Source organism: Littorina saxatilis, linkage group LG3 (assembly GCF_037325665.1).
Source record: "Littorina saxatilis isolate snail1 linkage group LG3, US_GU_Lsax_2.0, whole genome shotgun sequence".
NCBI classification, from domain to species: domain Eukaryota; kingdom Metazoa; phylum Mollusca; class Gastropoda; order Littorinimorpha; family Littorinidae; genus Littorina; species Littorina saxatilis.
The window spans coordinates 47,328,913-47,350,805 of NC_090247.1; the positions used below are offsets into that span (position 1 = coordinate 47,328,913).

The 21,893-nt window shown below is 39.7% G+C and overlaps 1 protein-coding gene across 1 annotated transcript in view; it reads left to right on the forward strand.

The window, feature by feature from the left end:
• The window catches only part of LOC138960783 (uncharacterized), a 112,495-nt gene that overhangs the window by 80,506 nt on the left and 10,096 nt on the right, over window positions 1–21,893 (forward strand). Inside the window, exons 14-20 of the mRNA XM_070332432.1 lie at window positions 7,004–7,159; window positions 7,555–7,751; window positions 10,783–10,807; window positions 11,342–11,430; window positions 11,964–12,029; window positions 12,522–12,590; window positions 21,229–21,414. Of these exons, the coding sequence (XP_070188533.1) occupies window positions 7,004–7,159; window positions 7,555–7,751; window positions 10,783–10,807; window positions 11,342–11,430; window positions 11,964–12,029; window positions 12,522–12,590; window positions 21,229–21,414 (788 nt within the window). The remainder of the gene's footprint in view (window positions 1–7,003; window positions 7,160–7,554; window positions 7,752–10,782; window positions 10,808–11,341; window positions 11,431–11,963; window positions 12,030–12,521; window positions 12,591–21,228; window positions 21,415–21,893) is intronic.

Sequence of the window (21,893 nt, forward strand, 5' to 3'; positions counted from 1 at the left end):
GAGAGAGACAGAGAGACATTGAGAGAGGTACAGAGAAAGAGAGAGAGCGAGAGAGAAAGAGAGAGGGGGAGACAGACGGACAGGGAGACATACAGAATATGTTTGTGTGAGAGAGAGAGAGAGAAAGAGAGAGAGAGAGAGAGAGAGAGAGAGAGAGAGAGAGAGAGAGAGAGAGAGAGAGAGAGAGAGAGAGAGAGAGAGAGAGAGAGAGAGAGAGAGAGAGCTCTTTCCCTCAGTATGCCTCATCACAATAACCCGCACGTGTCACTGTCTGCAGACAGGTTTCACGGTCTTCAGAGTCGGGTATGTCCCTGACTTTGATATTAAATAAAACGTTTCATTTTGCTTAGTCGTGAATTTTCACTGGTCTATGTCGAATGTCCTCGGAATTTACATATGAAAAATAAACTTTGATCAAATTCAAGTCAAGTTTGTATTCCCCACCTGCGAAAGAGGTAGGTCGGTCGTGAGAAATGAGACGGACACGATTTCCCTTTTTAGCCACATTGCAATAGACAAAGGCACCAGTACAAAAACACACAAAGAAGTCCAGTTAAAAGTACATTAGAAACCAAAGAACAGAGATAGATGAACACACTTAGTTACAAAAAACAATGAATGTGTTTATATTTATTCGATACAATCGCATGCGAAGTAAACGGTCTTTTTTCTAAATGTGTCCGTCTCAAAAACATTAATTACAAATCTGTTCAGTTTGAATGGCTGTCAAAAGGTTTGGACGTAACATGCTTTTAATAAGTAGGAATTTCCATCAAATCACGACATGAAATGGTTTTGAAAGGCTAACTACGGCTTATTCTACTTGCGCTTGGTCATTTTGTCACTCGGGCAAGGTGTCCGTCTCATTTTTTCTCACGACCGCCCTGCAGACAAATCGTCTGTTATAACCGCCATACACAGCAAATTGTCATGATGCGACCAATTTTACACTTCCTATCCGTTGTCAGGCAGATGATCAACTGGCTGACTAAAGAATTTTTCGGCATGTGTTCATTTCAGAACACGTTATTTACTGTCTGTCTCTGAAAATCTTGAATTCTCACGACCGCCCGGCACTACTAGATTGACGGTCATTTCTTACCAAATTTTAAGCAGATTCATGTGTAAAATAACAACATTCAATGACTGTGTCTGATCAATGCCCGTGTTTTTTTCAATCCTTGAATGCACGGCATTGTGAATGTTGTGGTCAAGTGAGAGTTTTATAGACATCGCCGTACGTTTTTCAACACTTTGATGACGTCAGACAGCAGATTGAAAACGTTCCAACTTGGAAAGACAGCCAGTCACGATCATATAGGACCGATCTTTTATGAAATTTTACATGAGAGTTCCTGGGAATGATATCCCCAGATCATTTTTTCATTTTTTCGATAAATGTCTTTGATGACGTCATATCCGGCTTTTTGTAAAAGTTGAGGCGGCACTGTCACACCCTCATTTTTCAATCAAATTGATAGAAATTTGGGCCAAGCAATCTTCGACGAAGGTCGGACTTTGGTATTGCATTTTAGCTTGGAGGCTTAAAAATTGATTAATGACTTTGGTCATTAAAAATCTGAAAATTGTAATAAAATAATTTTTTTATAAAATGATCCTAAATTACGTTTATCTTATTCTTCATCATTTTCTGATTCCAAAAACATATAAATATGTTATATTTGGATTAAAAACAAGCTCTGAAAATTAAAAATATAAAAATTATGATTAAAATAAAATTTACGAAATCAAGTTAAAAACACTTTCATCTTATTTCTTGTCGGTTCCTGATTCAAAAAACATAGATACTAGATGATTACCCGCTTCGTCGGGTGAATCGCGAGACGGAGTATGCAGCGTTGCGGTTCGCACCTGCTTCGCCGGAATGATCGCGAGACGGAGTATGCAGGCGTGGCGGTTCGCCGGCTTAGCCAGCTTAGAGCACGTGTTGACGTGATTGACGCCACACGAAGGAAGGAAGATAAACGCGCAAAACACTGGAGAAGATAAGGAAGAGTTACTGGAAATGGATCTACAGAAAAACCAAAATCGGTTCACCGCGCCGCGCTTAGAGCACGTGTTGAAAATTTTCATCGACCAGGTTGTGTCCGGGGTCGACCTGAATATGCCCACCAAATTTGAAGCAGATCCATCGAGAACTTTGGCCGTGCATCGCGAAGTGACAGACAGACAGACAGACAGACACACACACACACACACACAAGCCCTATATAGATATAGATGATATGTTTGGATTAAAAACACGCTCAGAAAGTTAAAATGAAGCGTACAGAAAAGCGTGCTATGTAGCACAGCGCAACCACTACCGCACTAAACAGGCTCGTTAATTTCACTGCCTTTTGCACGAGCGGTGGACTACGGTCATTGTGAAATAATGCAGTGCGTTCAGTTTCATTCTGTGAGTTCCACAGCTTGACTAAATGTAGTAATTTCGCCTTACGCGACTTGTTTTAACTTTCCAAATGCCAAACTTTAGGGCAGTGTTTTTGACTCACCTATGTAATGGTGAGTATTAGGATTCACATGTGTCCATCCCCATGTACGTAGACAAAAAACCTTAACGTTGGGGTTATCTCTCATGTTTTTCAAGCTAGACCTCTAAAACTGTGCACACTTTTAGGGTGTAATGATCTCATCTTGCTCTAAGTAGGGCCAACACTCTCGATGGTCTGCATCTCCTCAACTTGGATTTTTTAAAAAAGATCAAAGTGTGCGCTGATGTTCAAGTGGAAATGGCAAGACTCAGAATCAGAGAACAGCCCTTGGTTGTTGTTAACCACCTTTTCACCATTGGCTAAGGTTACCTCTTCGTCTCTGATGCTTGTGCCAATTAAGGTTCAGTCTGCAGTGGGCTGGGACAGCGTCCAGGTACTATGCCACAGTTCAGCCTGTAGTAGATATACTGACACAGCGTCCAATTACTATGCCACAGTTCAGCCTGTAGTGGATATATACTGGGACAGCGTCCAGGTACTATATCACAGTTCAGTCTGTAGTGGATATACTGGGATAGCGTCCAGGTACTATGTCACAGTTCAGTCTGTAGTGGATATACTGGGATAGCGTCCAGGTACTATGTCACAGTTCAGTTTGTAGTGGATATACTGGGACTGCGTCCAGGTACTATGCCACAGTTCAGTCTGTAGTGGATATACTAGGACTGCGTTAAGGTACTCTGCCACAGTCTTTGAGGACATCTTTTCTGTTTTTGTGATAGTTGGGGCGGAACTGTCAAGTAATCTTTGACTCAGTCGGGACTTTGATATTGCATTAGAGCTATGTAGCTTGAAAATAAGCGAATAAGTTCGCTCATTAAATTGTCATCAATAACAAATATTTCATTACAGATTCAAACATTACTGCATTGTACTTCTTATCTTTTTCTGATTTAAAATATATATACATATGTAATGTTTACTTTAAAAACGCGTTCAGAATTAAAGAAAACAGGTGGAGTATGCTTCGCGGAGACGAGTGTGACCCGTGACGGTTTTCGGGCTGTCAAAAGACTATCTGAATTTAGTCTCGCCGATGACTGTTCTTTTGAGTTTATCCTTCAATTTGATGCCTATAGATTGACTACAGGTTTATATATCGCTTCACGCGACTTGTTTTACATTTCGTCAAGTTATGTATAAGTTCAGAATTGTATTATTAAATTTGTTACATAACATTCTAAAAATTGCAAATAATAATAACACTTTTGATTACAGATTCAAAAGTCATTGTATTGTATCCTTTCGATTTCCTGGATCCCAATGTATAAACAGATATGTCATGCTTAGTGTGAAAATCTGCTCAAATGAGAAAAATCGCCTTTTTTGCGGTCTTCTGCTTTCGGCTAGCCAAATCTCACTAGCATTGTTAATGACTCGTCCCTGGTTCCAATGTTGATCTTTTAGTTTCAAATCAACTTAATGTTTTATTATCGCTTCACATGACTTGTTCGGTATTTTTTTCGCTGTCATGATGTCACCATTTAGAGGGTAGGGTTACATTTTCAGGTATTTATTTCTAAGAATATGCAACTTTTTTTCCAAGATCGTTTTATTTTCATTGGTCAATGATTCTACTTAAAAAAAAAAAAAGAGAAATGGAGTGCAATTAACATTGTTACTTTTTGAAGGTATGCTCATGACGTGCATCACAGCGAAATAGCAGTTCAGAAGAACGGAATTCCCATAATTAGTCCTTATTTGCTGCTTTTTTCACTGAGCTCGGAAATGATATTTTGCTTGCATTGTTATTGCTTAATTTATTAAAGCCTCTGGACAATATTCTTTGAATAAATGGTTATCCAATTCTGTTTAAGTCTATCCCTTTGTTTGATAGAGTACTGTAACAAGATATCACATTATGTCGACAAGAATGCGTCTGCATACAAGTTTTTGTCTTGATTCCATCCAGGAGGATGTAAGGCTTCAATAAAAACATTATTTCAAAGGTCTCTGTCAAGATTGATTTTGTTGAAAAAAAAGGAAGTCTGTGATTGAAGATTGTGAAACCTGCCTGCACGCATTCTTCTCGAGCTCGCTCTGACTTTTTGTGGACGTCAGCCTTTTCAATCTTAAGTCCGATCTCGTGAAAAAAGCAGATAACGCGACCTTGCAGCAAATACAATATGACACACAAAACCACAGGTCAAACAACTAAACAAGCAAAGAAAGACACACAACTAAACACACACACACACACACACACGCACACACACACATACATACACACACACACAAACACACGCACACACACACACCAAAGCTTACGCACACGAACACACACACATACACACACACACACACACACGCGCACGCACAGACGCACACATACAAACACATACAATCACAAGCGCGTGCGCTCATACAAATATATATATACACTCACACACACACACACACACACACACACACACTGACACACACACACACACATACACAAACACAAATAAACAAGCACACACACACACAGACACACACACATTCACATGCGCACAGGCAAACAAGCAAATACACCCACACACTTCATTGCACGGAAATATGAAGGTTGGGGGGGGGGGGGGAGAGAGAGAGTGGCAGAGAGAGAGACAAAGAGAGAGAGAGGGGGAGAGAGAAACAGAGAGAGAGAGGGGGAGACAGAGAGTCAGACGAACATAAAGAATGTGTGTGTGTGTGTGTGTGTGTGTGTGTGTGTGTGTGTGTGTGTGTGAGAGAGAGAGAGACAGAGAAAGAGAGAGGAGGGAGGGAAATGAGAGCGAAAGAGAGAGAGAAAGAGATAGAAAGAGAGCAAAAACGATACGAGAGAGAGACCACAAAGAGAGACAGACATATAGAGAGAGAGGTAAAAAGAAAGAGAAAGACATAGGGAGAGGGATATGGGGGGGGGGGGGGGAGAAAGAAAGAAAGAATGAGAAAGAGAGGGACAGAGACGTAGACAGAGAGACAGGCACAGAGGGACAGAGAGAGCGAGACAGAGAAAGAGAGGGAGAGCACGCAAGGCAGAGAGAGAGACTGCGATAGAGAGAAAGAGAGAGAGAGTCAAACAGCAAGCTCAGTACAGTGCAATTGTTTCTGGCGTGCCACCTCTCAGGTACGTTACAGAATGCTCGGCACAAACTCCCGTTGCCTAGACCATTCTCGGCGAGCGGTCGCCTTTGTTACGCTTCAGTGACCCCAGACAATGGTACTCGAGCGAGCGTTCGCGAGCGATACGACAAAACTATGCGTTGCCCAGAAAACGTTTGCAAACGTTCTGTTACGGTCTGCCTAAGCAACGCACCTCAGATGTGACAACATTAACATTGTTGTGCGTTTTGACCTGTCATCATGTTTGTGTGCTCTCAGATCGGGGCACAAGAGATAACGACATTTACAATGCTGTGCTGTATGACCTGTCAGCATTGTCTGTGTGCTCTCAGATCAGGGCACAAGAGATGGCAACATTTAAAGTGGAATGCTGTATGACCTGTCAGCATGTCTGTGTGCTCTCAGATCGGGGCACAAGAGATGACAACATTTACATTGGTATGCTGTATGACCTGTCAGTATGTCTGTGTTCTCTCAGATCGGGGCATAAGAGATGACAATATTTACATTGGTATGCAGTATGACCTGTCAGCATGTCTGTGTGCTCTCAGATCGGGGTACAAGAGATGACAACTTTCTTTCTTTTTCTTTCTCTCTTTCTTTATTTGGTGTTTAACGTCGTTTTCAACCGTTCAAGGTTATATCGCGACGGGGAAAGGGGGGAGATGGGATAGAGCCACTTGTTAAATGTTTCTTGTTCACAAAAGCACTAATAAAAAAATTGCTCCAGGGGCTTGCAACGTAGTACAATATATGACCTTACTGGGAGAATGCAAGTTTCCAGTACAAAGGACTTAACATTTCTTACATACCGCTTGACTAAAATCTTTACAAACATTGACTATATTCTATATAAGAAACACTTAACAAGGGTAAAAGGAGAAACAGAATCCGTTAGTCGCCTCTTACGACATGCTGGGGAGCATCGGGTAAATTCTTCCCCCTAACCCGCGGGGGGAACAAGAGATGACAACATTTACATTGGTATGCTGTATGACCTGTCAGCATGTCTGTGTGCTCTCAGATCGGGGCACAAGAGATGACAACATTTACATTGGGGTGCTGTATGACCTGTCAGTCAGTCTGTGTGCTCTTTGATCGAGTAACAAGAGATGACCACATTTACATTGCTGTGCTGTATGACCTGTCAGCATTTCTGTGTGCTCTTTGATCGGGTTACAAGTGATGACCACATTATTGCAGTGATGTATGACCCGTCAGCAGTTCTAAGTGCTATCAGATCAGGGCAGAAGAGATAAAAACATTTACATTGCTGTAACATTTACATTGCTGTGCTGTATGACCTGTCAGTTTGTCTGTGTGCTCTTTGATCGGGGCACAAGAGATGACAACATGTACATTGTTGTGCGTTTTGACCTGTCATCATGTTTGTGTGCTCTCAGATCGGGGCAGAAGAAGTGACGGTCACTGAGGCCTGTATCCGTGCCCATTGCAATGCTACAGTGATCATACGCCTACAGGACATCAACGATAACAGTCCGCTCTTTGACAGGGAGAGCTATGACGTCATTGCCCACGATTTCACCCCTTTCGTCACGGTGAGTTTCGCGTTCGGGTGGACAGGAATGTAGAACTTACTAGAGTACGGTCGGTGTTACATCAGTCTGTGTATGGTATACACTATTCTTAACAATGTTACAAGCGCTTTTAGTAAATGATGCTGACTGAAGGCAAACTATCGGTGATCACCAGGCTAGACCATTGTGTTAGCGGCGCACGATACGAGTGATCAACCTGCGGAGAAGCGCAGAAGAAAATATATGCTAACACTGGACAAGTCTGAAAATGGTTTGATTATCAGTCACAGAGGTGGGTTTGTTTTAAATTGTTTTTATTTCCTCCTTTAATTGTTTTACTTTTCTTATTTCTTTCTGTCCATATTTCTCTCTTTCCGTCTTCCTTTCTTGTAAAAACTTACATATATATCAAACAGGTGAATGCGACTGATGCTGACCAAGGATCAAATGCTAACGTCACCTATGAGCTGCGATCGCATGGAAGTCTAGGCTGTAGTGGGGTCATTATTGACTCCATTTCTGGTGACGTCAGGCTTAGCAACACGGTAACACAGTCAGAGGTTTGCCTTGTCACTGTTACAGCCTGCGACAATCCACTGAGCATAGTACAACAGTAAGTTATTTTGCAAACAAAGAGAGAGAGATACAAAGAAGGAGAGAGAGAGGGGGAGAGAGATGATGATGATGATGATGGAACTTAATTTTTCAAGGATAGAGGTTTAAGGCTGCGCCTTTTCTTACAACCAGTCCTTACTTCTAATACAAAATTCTAATAAATGATAAACAAGTAAAACAACCAGATAAATAAGCAAACTAAACGAACAAACAAGCAAACAAACAACACAATGACAAAGTAAGCATACACAAACAAAAACAAAACAACATACAAGTCAAAAATGAAAAAGCAATCAGCAAGCAAGCAAAACATGCAACATGTTGATTGATGTTACACATATAAAGTGATAGACGGTAAAATTCACACGATACCAACGTTGACACTAATGCCTACAACGATTAGAATAGTGTAAATGATGATGATTAGGAGGAGGAGGAGGAGGATGATGATGATGGAACTATCGCAACATCAATTTATACACATAATACATGTAATACACAACATATTTTCGTAGTTCATTAAGCTTTGCCCTTTGTTGACAGCTACTTGCATGTCCATCTAGGCAAACATGTAGTAATTATGCAGTGCTCGTTTAAAACTCTTTAGCGAGGATAAGGATCATATTACATAATAAGGCTTGACTAGTTATTAACAAATCAATCCTGGGTATTGGTGGTAGAAAATTGATAGACCCGTACCTTTCAGTGACTCTGTGAAACAGGTCCTGAATATAGTTGGGATCTTCGCCATGATATACTTTATACATCATTACAGTCTTATTAAACTGTCACTGTTTAACTAGAGGAAGGTAATTTAGATTCTTCAACTTCAACTAGTTGACAAAAAGACAATTGTGGGCCATTTAACATGAGTTTAGCTGCCCGACGATGTAGAGAGTTTAACTTTTTCATGTGAACATCGGAGACGCCATCCCAAAGAGTTGATGCGTAATTAATATGGGATAAGATGTGGGCATGATAAAATAGTTTCAGTGTCGCAATATCTACATATAGCTTTAACTAAGATAGCAGAAACAAGTTCTTGGATACTTTTTGACAAATATAATGAACATGAGATTGCCATTTTAATTCTTGATCGACTATCACGCCCAAAACACGATATTCCGTTACCTGCTGAACAAGTTGTGATTCCAGAGAAAGCTATATTATTATAAATTATAATATCAGAAATCGATTTAAAAACAATTTCATCTTATATCTTGTCAGTGTCTGATTCCAAAAACATATAGATATTTTATATTTGGATTAAAAACAAGCTCAGAAAGCTCAAACAGAATATAGATCTATACAGAACAGCTCGCTATCCTGTTATCCAGTGAATGTTTGCAAGAAAGTCATAAAGTATGCACAATCCTTTGTTCAGAATTTTTAAAACTTAAAGTTGCAGCTAAAACAAGGATTGAGAGTGAGAGCAGTCAGTGAATGTTTGCAAGAAAGTCATAAGGCCAAAAAAATAAATAGTCTGTTTACGGTAACATAGGCAAAAAAAAAATAGGGTCAGTAGGTCGGGAATTTTTTTATTTTTTTCTTCCCAAAAAACATATTTTAAGTTATTTTGCCAAAAAACAGACTTTTTTTCCCCCCCAAATGCCAAAAAAAAAGTCTAGGGTCGCGCAAAAAAATAGGGTCGGTCGGGATACCGTAAACAGACTATTTTTTTTTTGGGGGGGGGCCTAAAGTATGCACAATCCTTTGTTCAGAATTTTTAAAACTTAAAGTTGCAGCTAAAACACCTGCATATTTATGTGAAATTAAATGCTAAACTTTGTCCCAAATACCCCTCAGATTGCGTAGATTTTGATCTTTACAATTTTTTTCCGGGGGAGGACCCCCGGACGGACCCCCCTGTTTTTGGGTCCCTCTCCTGTTTTCAGCTACAACTTTAAGTTTTAAAAATTCTGAACAAAGGATTGTGCATACTTTATGACTTTCTTGCAAACATTCACTGACTGCTCTCACTCTCTTATCCTTGTGTCTTTTCGTTAGTAGATGCTCGCTGAGGGCAATGAAACCACGATTGCTGTACACAATTTCTCTGTCACAAAGGGTGCATCTTGCTTGACCGGGCGTGTCGACTTTTCGTATGTGTTCACCGATCCGCTCTTGCTTGTCACCAACTTTAACCTCTTTGAAAACCCAATCCCGTTTCCACTGGTTAACCACACCTTTTTCGTCATAATCCTGGCCGCGTCGAACAATATTCGATACCGAAGACATGAAGTTTTCTTTCAAATCGAACACAAGAGACGCGTCGTTGTCTCGGACAAGTAAACCACATGCAGCGGATGTTGCGCGAACGTCTGTTTCATATCACGTGGGACAGCCAAGACTACAAAAGCTGAAGTCAACCGTCAGTTCCGGATAGTGGCTTGTGCCATTTGAAGACACCCGACCGTTTGAGAATAAAAACCTCATAATTATACGATTTTTGAGGGATTTTTTTTCCCCGCTGAATTTTTTTTCCCCCGCTAAAACTCCTCACGAAAACCGCTGAAATTAGCAGATCCGCGGACCATTCCCATGCCTGCTGTTAAGCGCAACCGCGACAGCGCTATACTGGCTTGTTAATTTCACTGCCTTTTCCACGTGCGGGAGATTGACAATATGCTATAGGGTCCAGGCAAAAAAAGTGCAGTGCGTTCAGTTTCATTCTGTGAGTTCGACAGATTGACTAAAGATAGTAATTTCGCTTTATGCGACTTGTTGTCTCTTCAACCTGAGAGAATCAGCGCCATGAAGCGTTTATACTCACTTTGATTTTAATTCTTTACCGTAATTTTGTGTTGCCTTATCGAATAAAACTTGTGCCGTGTGCGTTTAGATTAAGGTTCAGTGGATGCCCCAGATTCATTAGATTCGTCAAATTCATCAAAAACTCAACACAAACAGTCCGATCAATAGTAACCCTTAAACTTACCCAATGAATAGATATACACATTTTCGTGTTTGTGCTGTCATGTAAGAAAGGAAACTGTTCCCACGGTAACCACATTCATCCTTGTTTTCAGGCGCTGCTCTTCAGTCCCGATGCAGGTAAGCTGCACACTGTCACTCAACAACGCAGTCAACATGAACACACAGACGCAGGGAAGTACCATAGGGAAGGGAACGCAAGCTCCCGTGCGGTACAAACGCGCTCGGGGCGTGATGAGCGGATGTTAGAGACAGAGACAGACATTTACACAATGGTTTATTTCTCCAAAGCGCATGCTTAGAAAGTTACAGCATGATTTTCCCGGTTTTTTCCAATGGTAATACCGCCTTTTACCCTATATGGAAAGAAAAAAGGACGCGTTTGACCATATAAGGAACATAAATTCAAAGAGTGTATTCATTAATAGAAGCAAATAGAGGTTGCTGTTTCTTGATCAGTGTGTGTCTCTGCGCACATTCGTTCGATCGAATGTTGACATACCAGGCACTCATTCAGCCTGGATAAGTGAGGTTATGCATCGATGCCGTATTGTCAACGGTAGCTCGGCGTGTGGTGCATTTTTGTTTTGTTCTGACATTGTGCACATGAATGCATCTTGTCCGCGTTTATTAACAAGCGTTTCTTCCCCACAGGTAACAATTCACATTAACAACAAAACTGTGGTACTTCAGGCACCTGTGTCATCCGATGTCTTGTTGCCCAAAAAGGACACCATTCAGACGTAAGAAAAAAGAAGACTGTTCGTTTCTACACAAATATGACTTTAGCAGCAATATGAGACATTGATTGCCTTTCCGGTTTGTTTATACGAAGGGGAAGACATCTTCAGAAGTCGTACGCCTGTGTTCAAACGATATTGGCACTTCATCATGTAACCTATTTATTGAATTTGCACATGAAGTACCAAGGAATTCAATTTGTAGAGCCACTTCCCGCCTTGTTGTTTCAGCAGGTATCAGAGTAACTTGACCAAGACACAGGCATCATGATTTAAAGATGCCTTTATTAGCTTTTGAATCATTGCCAGCAGTATTTCTGAACACGACTGTCTTTGTTTAAAGAGTCATGGTTCGTCTTTCGTATGGTTTCACCGATGGATGTGCCAAACGCTTCATGCTTTCAAACTCATGCTTCCCTTGTACGTTTATATCGTGTGTCTAACCACTAGCCGAAATGTACAACTTAAGGCGCGCTTTGAAACACCGTGTCTGCTGAAATGTCACTGGAGGGAATGTCGGTCATTTTTGTTGTCAGGGAGCTGAGTTCAATACTAGGTGTCAACGTGACAGTGGACACTATCTTCCCGGGCTCGTCAGAAGGGTATGTATGTTCATACTATCTGTGCTGAAGCGTGTAGTGACCAACCCACAGATTTACGAGAACAAAACCCTCTTTGCAACACAAGAGTAGGAGAAAATATAGGTATACACCGTTGAGAAAACTTGCAACAGCACACACACACGCACACACACACACACATATATATATATACACACACACACACACACACACACACACACACACACACACACACACACACACACATGCATACATACATACATACACACACACTCGTACACGCCCCCCCACTCACACACACACTCACAAATATACGCACATAATCAAAAGCGCGCGCGTGTCTCCAACCCCCCCCCCCACCTCTCTTGTCCCTCCCATCCCTCTTTCCCCGACCCACACCTCTCCCCACCTTTGTTATTACATTAATTGTTAACAGTGAGAAAACTGCATTGCAATGCGTCTGAATGAAGTTGACAAATTAATGGAGCGGGAACATTGCCCACTTCTTTGCAGGTCCAGAGTGTTTATATCAGCGAAGAACACAACTACATGGGAGCCACTCCCAAAGGCTAAACTTCAATCGTAAGTAAAACGGTAGATTTCTTTCAGTGTACCTACCGTAGAAATGCATTGCATGTTGTGGCTTGCTGCTGTATGTATCGTTGTTGATGTTGGTGATGATGATTTGCTCTTATTTTTTTTATCATCAGACATCAAGTGCAGTGTCTCTTTCATGGTTAAATCAAACGGAAAACGGTTCTCATTAGGAACTTGTCAGACTCTGACTTAGGAAACTATGCATTATTTCACCGCCTGTAGAAAACCATATTTCATCACAATACATTCAATCCGCGGCGGTGCAAAGCAAAGTCAGAAGAGTGAAGTCCTTGAATGACGATGACTGTGCAATGTACAGACATGAACTACACTACTCGTCCTAAAAAAACTATACAGATGCGTTTGAGGGTAGATCTTTCTGATGAGGCCGTTTATCGTAAAACCAATTATATGACTGGAAAGGCCGTTTATTCCCCCAGCTTATTCAAAAAACAGATTGAGTTTACATGACGTGTTTACAACACAGACACCCCCCAAAATCAAATTCGCAAAATCAAGGTTCCCGCGTTAAAATTGACAAAAAATCAGAACTGCTCAAACGAAACATGTTTAGCATGTCCGTAGACAGAACAATCACATCTGCACCCAAATCAGTCAGTTTTGTTCACATATCTTGTCTGACATGGACGCTATGGCATGCTGAGCGGTGTAGGTGTCAATCCTCTCAGCAGGCATAAACGGCAGTTTTTGAAGCCGTTTTAGCTGGTAATGAGACAAAAATAGTACATTTGAGTAACTCGCTAACGCATTATCTTCAAACTTTCGGAGATTGGTGCTAACACATGTCGTAAAATACATACGGAATGTCAAGTCATTTGAGACATTAGGTCTGCTGTTATTTGTCATGTCAGAAATTGTTCTTAAATTGACGGTAGGTTTTTGCTGACTCATCGAAAAAAATTAATTTGTTGAAATCTTCAAGAACAATAACAGATGCGCCACATACTCAAATTTCATGTACATATTTTATCAGACATGGGTGGTATGAGGATTTCAACGCGAAAGTAGTTTTTAAGAGCGATGAGCGCAAATGTCACTGCCGAAACGCTTAAGGCAGGAGTACACTTTGGAAAGTACGTTGGAGTAGCCTCCCTTCCCGGATTTAGAACGCGTTTCGTGTCGTAACAGATTATCCACTTATTAGCCATATCCGTATGCAAAATAATGAAATAAACATTAGGAAATGGTAGACGTTTACAAATATCGTCATTCTCTATCAGTGCAATACAAAACAATCGTTAGAACTTGTATTTACGACATGTCGTGCGTGAGAATTAACGTGTCAGTAAACAAGCACGTGTTGCGGCCTGGCTGAAGAACCCTACGAGTCAATCTAAAACAGACAAGTAATGGAAAGCAGTCTGCGGATAAACATAACAAACTACTGATGAAAAAGTGTGTTCATCCCTGCTCTGGATAAAAGACATCGGACTGATGACAACGTGGCAGCGTTCACGCAAAAAGATTTTTTTCACATTATCGCTTCTACATTTTATTACACGTACTTGGGGCAGAACTGAATTTCACACTGGAAGATGACAAATCGGTCTTGTGAGTTGAGAACCACATGTTTTTTGCCGACAGAAATCACGATGGGACAAGATGCAGATTGCGTTGAAGAGATGTTTGCAGATTATCGCATCTACATTTTATTGCTCAGATCAATGCACGTAGTTGGGGTAGATCTGAATTTCGCAATGGAAGACGACAAATCGGTCATGTTCTTTGGCTGCAGAAATCACTATGGGACAAGATGAGGATTGTGTTGAGGAGGTTAATACTGACTGACTTTAGATGAAGAGTTCCTAGACATGGTTTTAGTAGAGAGGCATCATGATGATATCCTGGTTTTTACATTTAGTCAAGTTTTGTTTTAACGTTCTTGGTGACAACGCGCCAGAATCGCACGAAGATCGAACTCTCGAAGAAAACAAGTTTATCGCTGAACATCGGAAATGTAAAAGTATCATTGCTCTTCCTGCCTGATCAGTCTCCCCGTTAAATCTACAGGCTACATTATTTATCAAGTAACTTACCAAACCGGAGTGCGCGCGCGTGTGTGTGTGTGTGTGTGTGTGTGTGTGTGTGTGTGTGTGTGTGTGTGTACACCGGATTACCACCATCAACGCACCCTTTTGGACTTTTCTACGTAACCTTACTATGCCTGCTGTGACATTCACGAGGATTATTGTGATTCTTGGACAATCGTGTGCCTATGCTGGACTTGCAGGAAGACAAACGGCGTCGGAACGGTATACGTGCTGCCAAGTGTGCACGTCCAGAGCGCAGTGTGAACCGAGAGTGAGTGTGTCATTGTGTGGAAGTTTTGCTTGATTGATTTATTCATGATTTAATTTGCTTTTTGGTTCAATAGTAAAATCTGTGTACGTTATACTTTGTATTTTGTGGTGTGATTCGCCCGAGTGCGAGACCCCCATCCCCGAACGCCTCTGTGAGTGGAATTGTATACTTGTGTAACGTGAGTGTGTAGATGAGAATGTGAAAGTTGCTTTGGACCCAGACACACACAGCAGACACCAACGCAACAGCTAAGTTTCAGCCTGACAAAGAAATTCCAGTGACACAGCTAATGTCTGTACTTGTTATTTCTCTATTAAAACAGATGTTTCAAGATCTTTAGGCCAAAACAAATAAATTGTCTGTTTCTATTAACATGGCTTAAAAAAAATAGGGTAGGTAGGCAGGGATTTTTTTGTTTTTGTTACCAGGATAGAATTCTTGAAAATAACTAAATGACACAAAGAGACAAGACTCGCTATGGATAGATTTATAAAAAAAAAAAATTAAAAATGTGACAAAGGATATAAAATGATTGTTTTACCTGGTCTGGAATCTTCAGTAGTAATTGCATAAAAAAGTCTGATATATATATCAATTATCATGTTAACTTTTTCTTAAAATGGGTGCATTAAATCCTAGTCTGTTTGTTTTTAATGGACTAAGCAATCCTTGGACTGACAGAAAAGATGTATTTTAAAAATGTCCAGTTGCTTCTACTTATTTTTCTAATTGGAATAGAATATGCACTCTTTTCTGTTCAAATGGGTTGAGGGCAGGGGTAGTAAAAGGATCACAGTTCAAGATTTTGCGCGACAAGAGGTGTGTTTCTTTTAACTGTGATAAAGAGCGAAAACTCAACTTGGTATCTAACACTATTTTTGAAACCACTTTAGCACTTTTTTTCTTTTTTTTCTGTCTTCCAAACTTCTAATTCAGCTTCAAAAATGATTAAAAAAGTGGGTTTTTTCTGAATTCAACAGTTAAATCACTATGTTGGATATTCTATTTTGCTTCCCTATTTATCTTCTTAAGTTTTTGATCATCTGATTACCTTGCTTTTATATTTGGAAGATAATACAATATATGCACTCTTTTCTGAAAAATGGGTAGGGGGTGGGGGTAGTAAAAGCATCATAGTATAAGATTTTGTGCGACAAGAGGTGTGTTTCTTTTAACTGTGATGAAGAGGGATAACTCAACTTGGTATCTAACACTGGTTCTGAACACTGTAACCACTTTAGCACTTTTAATTTATTTTTTCTGTCTTCCAAGCTTTAAATTCAGCTTATAAAATGAGTAAAAAAGTGTGTTTTCTGAATTCACCTGTTAAATCACTCTGTTGGATGTTCTTTTTTGCTTCCCTCTTTCTGTTCTGAAGGTTTTGATCATCTGACTTAGACTACCTTGTTTAAAATTCTATTTAGAAGATAATATGCACTCTTTCTTGAAAAATGGGTAGGGGGTGGGGGTAGTAAAAGCATCACAGTTCAAGATTTTGCGCAACAAGAGGTGTGTTTCTTTTAACTGTGATGAAGAGGGATAACTCAACTTGGTATCTAACACTATTTCTGAACACTGTAACTACTTAAGCACTTTAAAAAAATTGTTCTGTCTTCCAAGCTTTAAATTCAGCTTATAAATTGAGTAAAAAAGGGGGGGGTTTCTGAATTCACCAGTTAAATCACTCTGTTGGATGTTCTTTTTTGCTTCCCTATTTCTGTTCTGAAGTTTTTGATCATCTGACTACCTTGCTTTTCTATTTGGAAGATAATATGCACTCTTTTCTGAAAAATGGGTAGGGGGTGGGGGTAGTAAAAGCATCACAGTTCAAGATTTTGCGCGACAAGAGGTGTGTTTCTTTTAACTGTGATGAAGAGGGATAACTCAACTTGGTATCAAATACTATTTCTGAACACTGTAACCACTTTAGCACTTTTAATTATTTTTTTCTGTCTTCCAAGCTTTAAATTCAGCTAATAAAATGAGTAAACAAGTCGCGTAAGGCGAAAATACAACATTTAGTCAAGTAGCTGTCGAACTCACAGAATGAAACTGAACGCAATGCAACGCAGCAAGACCGTATACTCGTAGCATCGTCAGTCCACCGCTCATGGCAAAGGCAGTGAAATTGACAAAAAGAGCGGGGTAGTAGTTGCGCTGAGAAGGATAGCACGCTTTTCTGTACCTCTCTTCGTTTTAACTTTCTGAGCGTGTTTTCAATCCAAACATATCATATCTATATGTTTTTGGAATCAGGAACCGACAAGGAATAAGATGAAAGTGTTTTTAAATTGATTTCGAAAATTTAATTTTGATCATAATTTTTATATTTTTAATTTTCAGAGCTTGTTTTTAATCCAAATATAACATATTTATATGTTTTTGGAATCAGAAAATGATGGAGAATAAGATGAACGTAAATTTGGATCGTTTTATAAAAAAAATTTTTTTTTTACAATTTTCAGATTTTGAATGACCAAAGTCATTAATTAATTTTTAAGCCACCAAGCTGAAATGCAATACCGAAGTCCGGGCTTTGTCGGAGATTACTTGACCAAAATTTCAACCAATTTGGTTGAAAAATGAGAGCGTGACAGTGCCGCCTCAACTTTCACGAAAAGCCGGATATGACGTCATCAAAGAAATTTATCCAAAAAATGAAAAAAACGTCTGAGGATATCATACCCAGGAACTCTCATGTCAAATTTCATAAAGATCGGTCCAGTAGTTTAGTCTGAATCGCTCTACACACACACACACACACACACACAGACACACATACACCACGACCCTCGTCTCGATTCCCCCCTCTATGTTAAAACATTTAGTCAAAACTTGACTAAATGTAAAAAGTTTTTTTTTTCAGAATTCATCAGTTAAATCGCTATGTTGGATGTTCTATTTTGCTTCCCTATTTCTGTTCTTAGGTTTTTGATCATCTGACTACCCTGCTTTTCTATTTGGTAGATAATATGCACTCTTTTCTGAAAAAATGGGTAGGGGTGGGGGAAGTAAAAGTATCACAGTTCAAGATTTTGCGCGACAAGAGGTGTATTTCTTTTAACAGTGGTAAAGAGGGATAACTCAACTTGGTATCTAACACTATTTCTGAACACTAATCACTTTAACACTTTTAATTTATGTTTGTCTTTGTTCCAAGTTTCAAATTAAGCTTAAACAAGTCGCGTAAGGCGAAAATACAACATTTAGTCAAGTAGGTGTCGAACTCACAGAATGAAACTGAACGCAATGCCATTTTTCAGCAAGACCGTATACTCGTAGCATCGTCAGTCCACCGCTCATGGCAAAGGCAGTGAAATTGACAAGAAGAGCGGGGTAGTAGTTGCGCTAAGAAGGATAGCACGCTTTTCTGTACCTCTCTTTGTTTTAACTTTCTGAGCGTGTTTTTAATCCAAACATATCATATCTATATGTTTTTGGAATCAGGAACCGACAAGGAATAAGATGAAAGTGTTTTTAAATTGATTTCGACAATTTAATTTTGATAATAATTTTTATATATTTAATTTTCAGAGCTTGTTTTTAATCCAAATATAACATATTTATATGTTTTTGGAATCAGAAAATGATGGAGAATAAGATGAACGTAAATTTGGATCGTTTTATAAATTTTTAGTTTTTTTTACAATGTTCAGATTTTTAATGACCAAAGTCATTAATTAATTTTTAAGCCACCAAGCTGAAATGCAATACCGAAGTCCGGGCTTCGTCGAAGATTACTTGACCAAAATTTCAACCAATTTGGTTGAAAAATGAGAGCGTGACAGTGCCGCCTCAACTTTCACGAAAAGCCGGATATGACGTCATCAAAGACATCAAAAAAATGAAAAAAAACGTTCGGGGATTTCATACCCAGGAACTCTCATGTCAAATTTCATAAAGATCGGTCCAGTAGTTTAGTCTGAATCGCTCTACACACACACACACACACACACAGACAGACACACGCACATACACCACGACCCTCGTCTCGATTCCCCCCTCTACGTTAAAACATTTAGTCAAAACTTGACTAAATGTAAAAATGGGTAAAAAAATGGTTTTCTCATAATTCACAAGTTAAATCATTATGTTGGATGTTCTATTTTGCTTCCCTCTTTCTCTTCTTAAGTTTTTGATCATCTGACTACCCTGCTTTTCTATTTGGAAGATAATATGCACTCTTTTCTGAAAATGGGAAGGGGGTGGGGGTAGTAAAAGCATCACAGTTCAAAATTTTGCGCGTTAAGGGGTGTATTTTTTTTTTAAATTGGTAAAGAGGAATAACTCAACTTGGTATCTAACACTATTTCTGAACACTGTAATCGCTTTAAAACTTTTAATCAATGTTTGTTGGTGTTCCATGCTTCAAATTGAGCTTCAAAATGGATACAACAGGATTGTTTTCCGAATTCACAAGTAAAATCACTATGTTTAATGTTCTATTTTGCTTCCCTATTTCTCTTCTTCAGTTTGTGATCATCTGATTGTTATTTTGTTTACATTTTCACAGTACAATATTGCAACGTATTCAGTAGTGTTTGCGTGAAAAAATCTAATACCTATGCTTAAACTTCAGTCGTTATCTTAAAATTTTGCGCGTTAAGCCCTTTATATTTTGTATTTTCCTGATAAAGCAAACATTGAACTATAAACAGAAAAAGTAACTTTTAAAACTACCTAATCACTTTGAAATTGGGCCTCCATAGTATACTCCAGCCTTAACTAAATCAATGGCTCAAGAATTTTGTTGTGCGTTTAAACAAGTGCGCTGTGAACAGCCATTGTTGAAACTGTATTGAATTTAAGGGTAAATTGAATCTTTCATTTGTTTAAATGCATGCTAATTTTTTTTTCTTTTCTGTTCAATCGGACAGGGTACAACTTTATTTTTAAAATTCTTTCTGGTATGTCGCATAACAGCAGAACTAATATCTCAAATGACTTGAGATTCCGTGTGTAGTTTACGACATGTGTTAGCACAAATCACTGAAAGTTTGAAGACAATGCGTTAACGAGTTACTCAAATGTATCATTTTGTTGTCTCATTACCCGCTAAAACGGCTTCAAAAACTGCCGTTTATGCCTTCTAAGAGGATTGACATCTACACCGCTCAGCATGCCTTAGCGTCCATGTTAGACAAGATATGTGAACAAAATTGACAGTTTTGGGTGCAGATGTACTTGTTCTGTCTAATGACATGCTAAACATGTTTCGATTTAGTTGTTCTGATTTTGTGTCGATTTTATCGCGGGAACCTTGATTTTGCGAATTTGATTTTGGGGGGTGTCTGTGTTGTAGGTTTCTCTGTATTGACACTACGTCATGTCATCTAAATCTGTTTTCTGAACGAGGTATGGGAATCAATGGCCTTTCCAGTCATATAATTGGTTTTACGATAAACGTCATCATCAGAAAGATCTACCCTCAAACGCATCTGTATAGTTTTTGACTCACATGCGAAGCAAAAGTGAGTCTATGTACTCACCCGAGTCGTCCGTCCGTCCGTCCGTCCGTCCGTCCGGACGTCCGGACGTCCGTCCGTCCGGAAAACTTTAACGTTGGATATTTCTTGGACACTATTCAGTCTATCAGTACCAAATTTGGCAAGATGGTGTATGATGACAAGGCCCCAAAAAACATACATAGCATCTTGACCTTGCTTCAAGGTCAAGGTCGCAGGGGCCATAAATGTTGCCTAAAAAACAGCTATTTTTCATATTTTTCCCATTTTCTCTGAAGTTTTTGAGATTCAATACCTCACCTATATATGATATATAGGGCAAAGTAAGCCCCATCTTTTGATACCAGTTTGGTTTACCTTGCTTCAAGGTCAAGGTCACAGGAGCTCTTCAAAGTTGGATTGTATACATATTTTGAAGTGACCTTGACCCTGAACTATGGAAGATAACTGTTTCAAACTTAAAAATTATGTGGGGCACATGTTATGCTTTCATCATAAGACACATTCGGTCACATATGATCAAGGTCAAGGTCACTTTGACCCTTATGAAATGTGACCAAAATAAGGTAGTGAACCACTAAAAGTGACCATATCTCATGGTAGAAAGAGCCAATAAGCACCATTGTACTTCCTATGTCTTGAATTAACAGCTTTGTGTTGCATGACCTTGGATGACATTGACCTTGGGTCAAGGTTACATGTATTTTGGTAGGAAAAATGTGTAAAGCATGTGAGTCGTATGGGCTTTGCCCTTCTTGTTTTATGACAAGTAGTGTAGTTAAAAAATGCACATAATTATGTATGTAGACATAAGAAAAGATTTGCTCCCTGTGCAGACTGGTGGAGGAGAAGAGTGCGGAGATCGCCTCCCTGTGGGACCGCTACCGTCAGTCCATGACGCCTGTCCCGGACACTAACGACAGCGACTTTTCTCCTTTAATCATCGTCCTGATCGTCTTGTCTGTCGTCTTCCTGTTGGCTTTCATCGTTGCCGTTGCTTTTGTCTGCAGATTCCATAAAAGGTACAACCCTAGGAGTTAACCGCAATCAGTATTACAACATCAAGAGCACATCTTCCTGTAAACATTTCACGACTGCATCGTTTAAATGTAATCCAGGAGAAAGTGAGAGAGAAAGAGAGAGAATTCAGAATTCAGAAGTCAAAATGGTTTAATTGCTCAGGCAATATGCCCATTGCATGTGGGGCTGGCTTTGGGGAAGGGTATTCGAACACTCAAATACCGAAGCCGAAAGAGCATGTACACAAAGTTACACGAATCAGAGTGTCCGTTCAAACTGACATTACAAGCATATCAGACGTGTCGCGCTCTCAATAACATCAATAACACATCGTCCGGTAAACTTTTTACGACTGCATCGTTTGAATATAATCCAGGAGAAAGAGAGAGAGAGAGGAGAGAGAGAGAGAGAGAGAGAGAGAGAGAGAGAGAGAGAGAGAGAGAGAGAGAGAGAGAGAGAGAGAGAGAGAGAGCTTGAAACA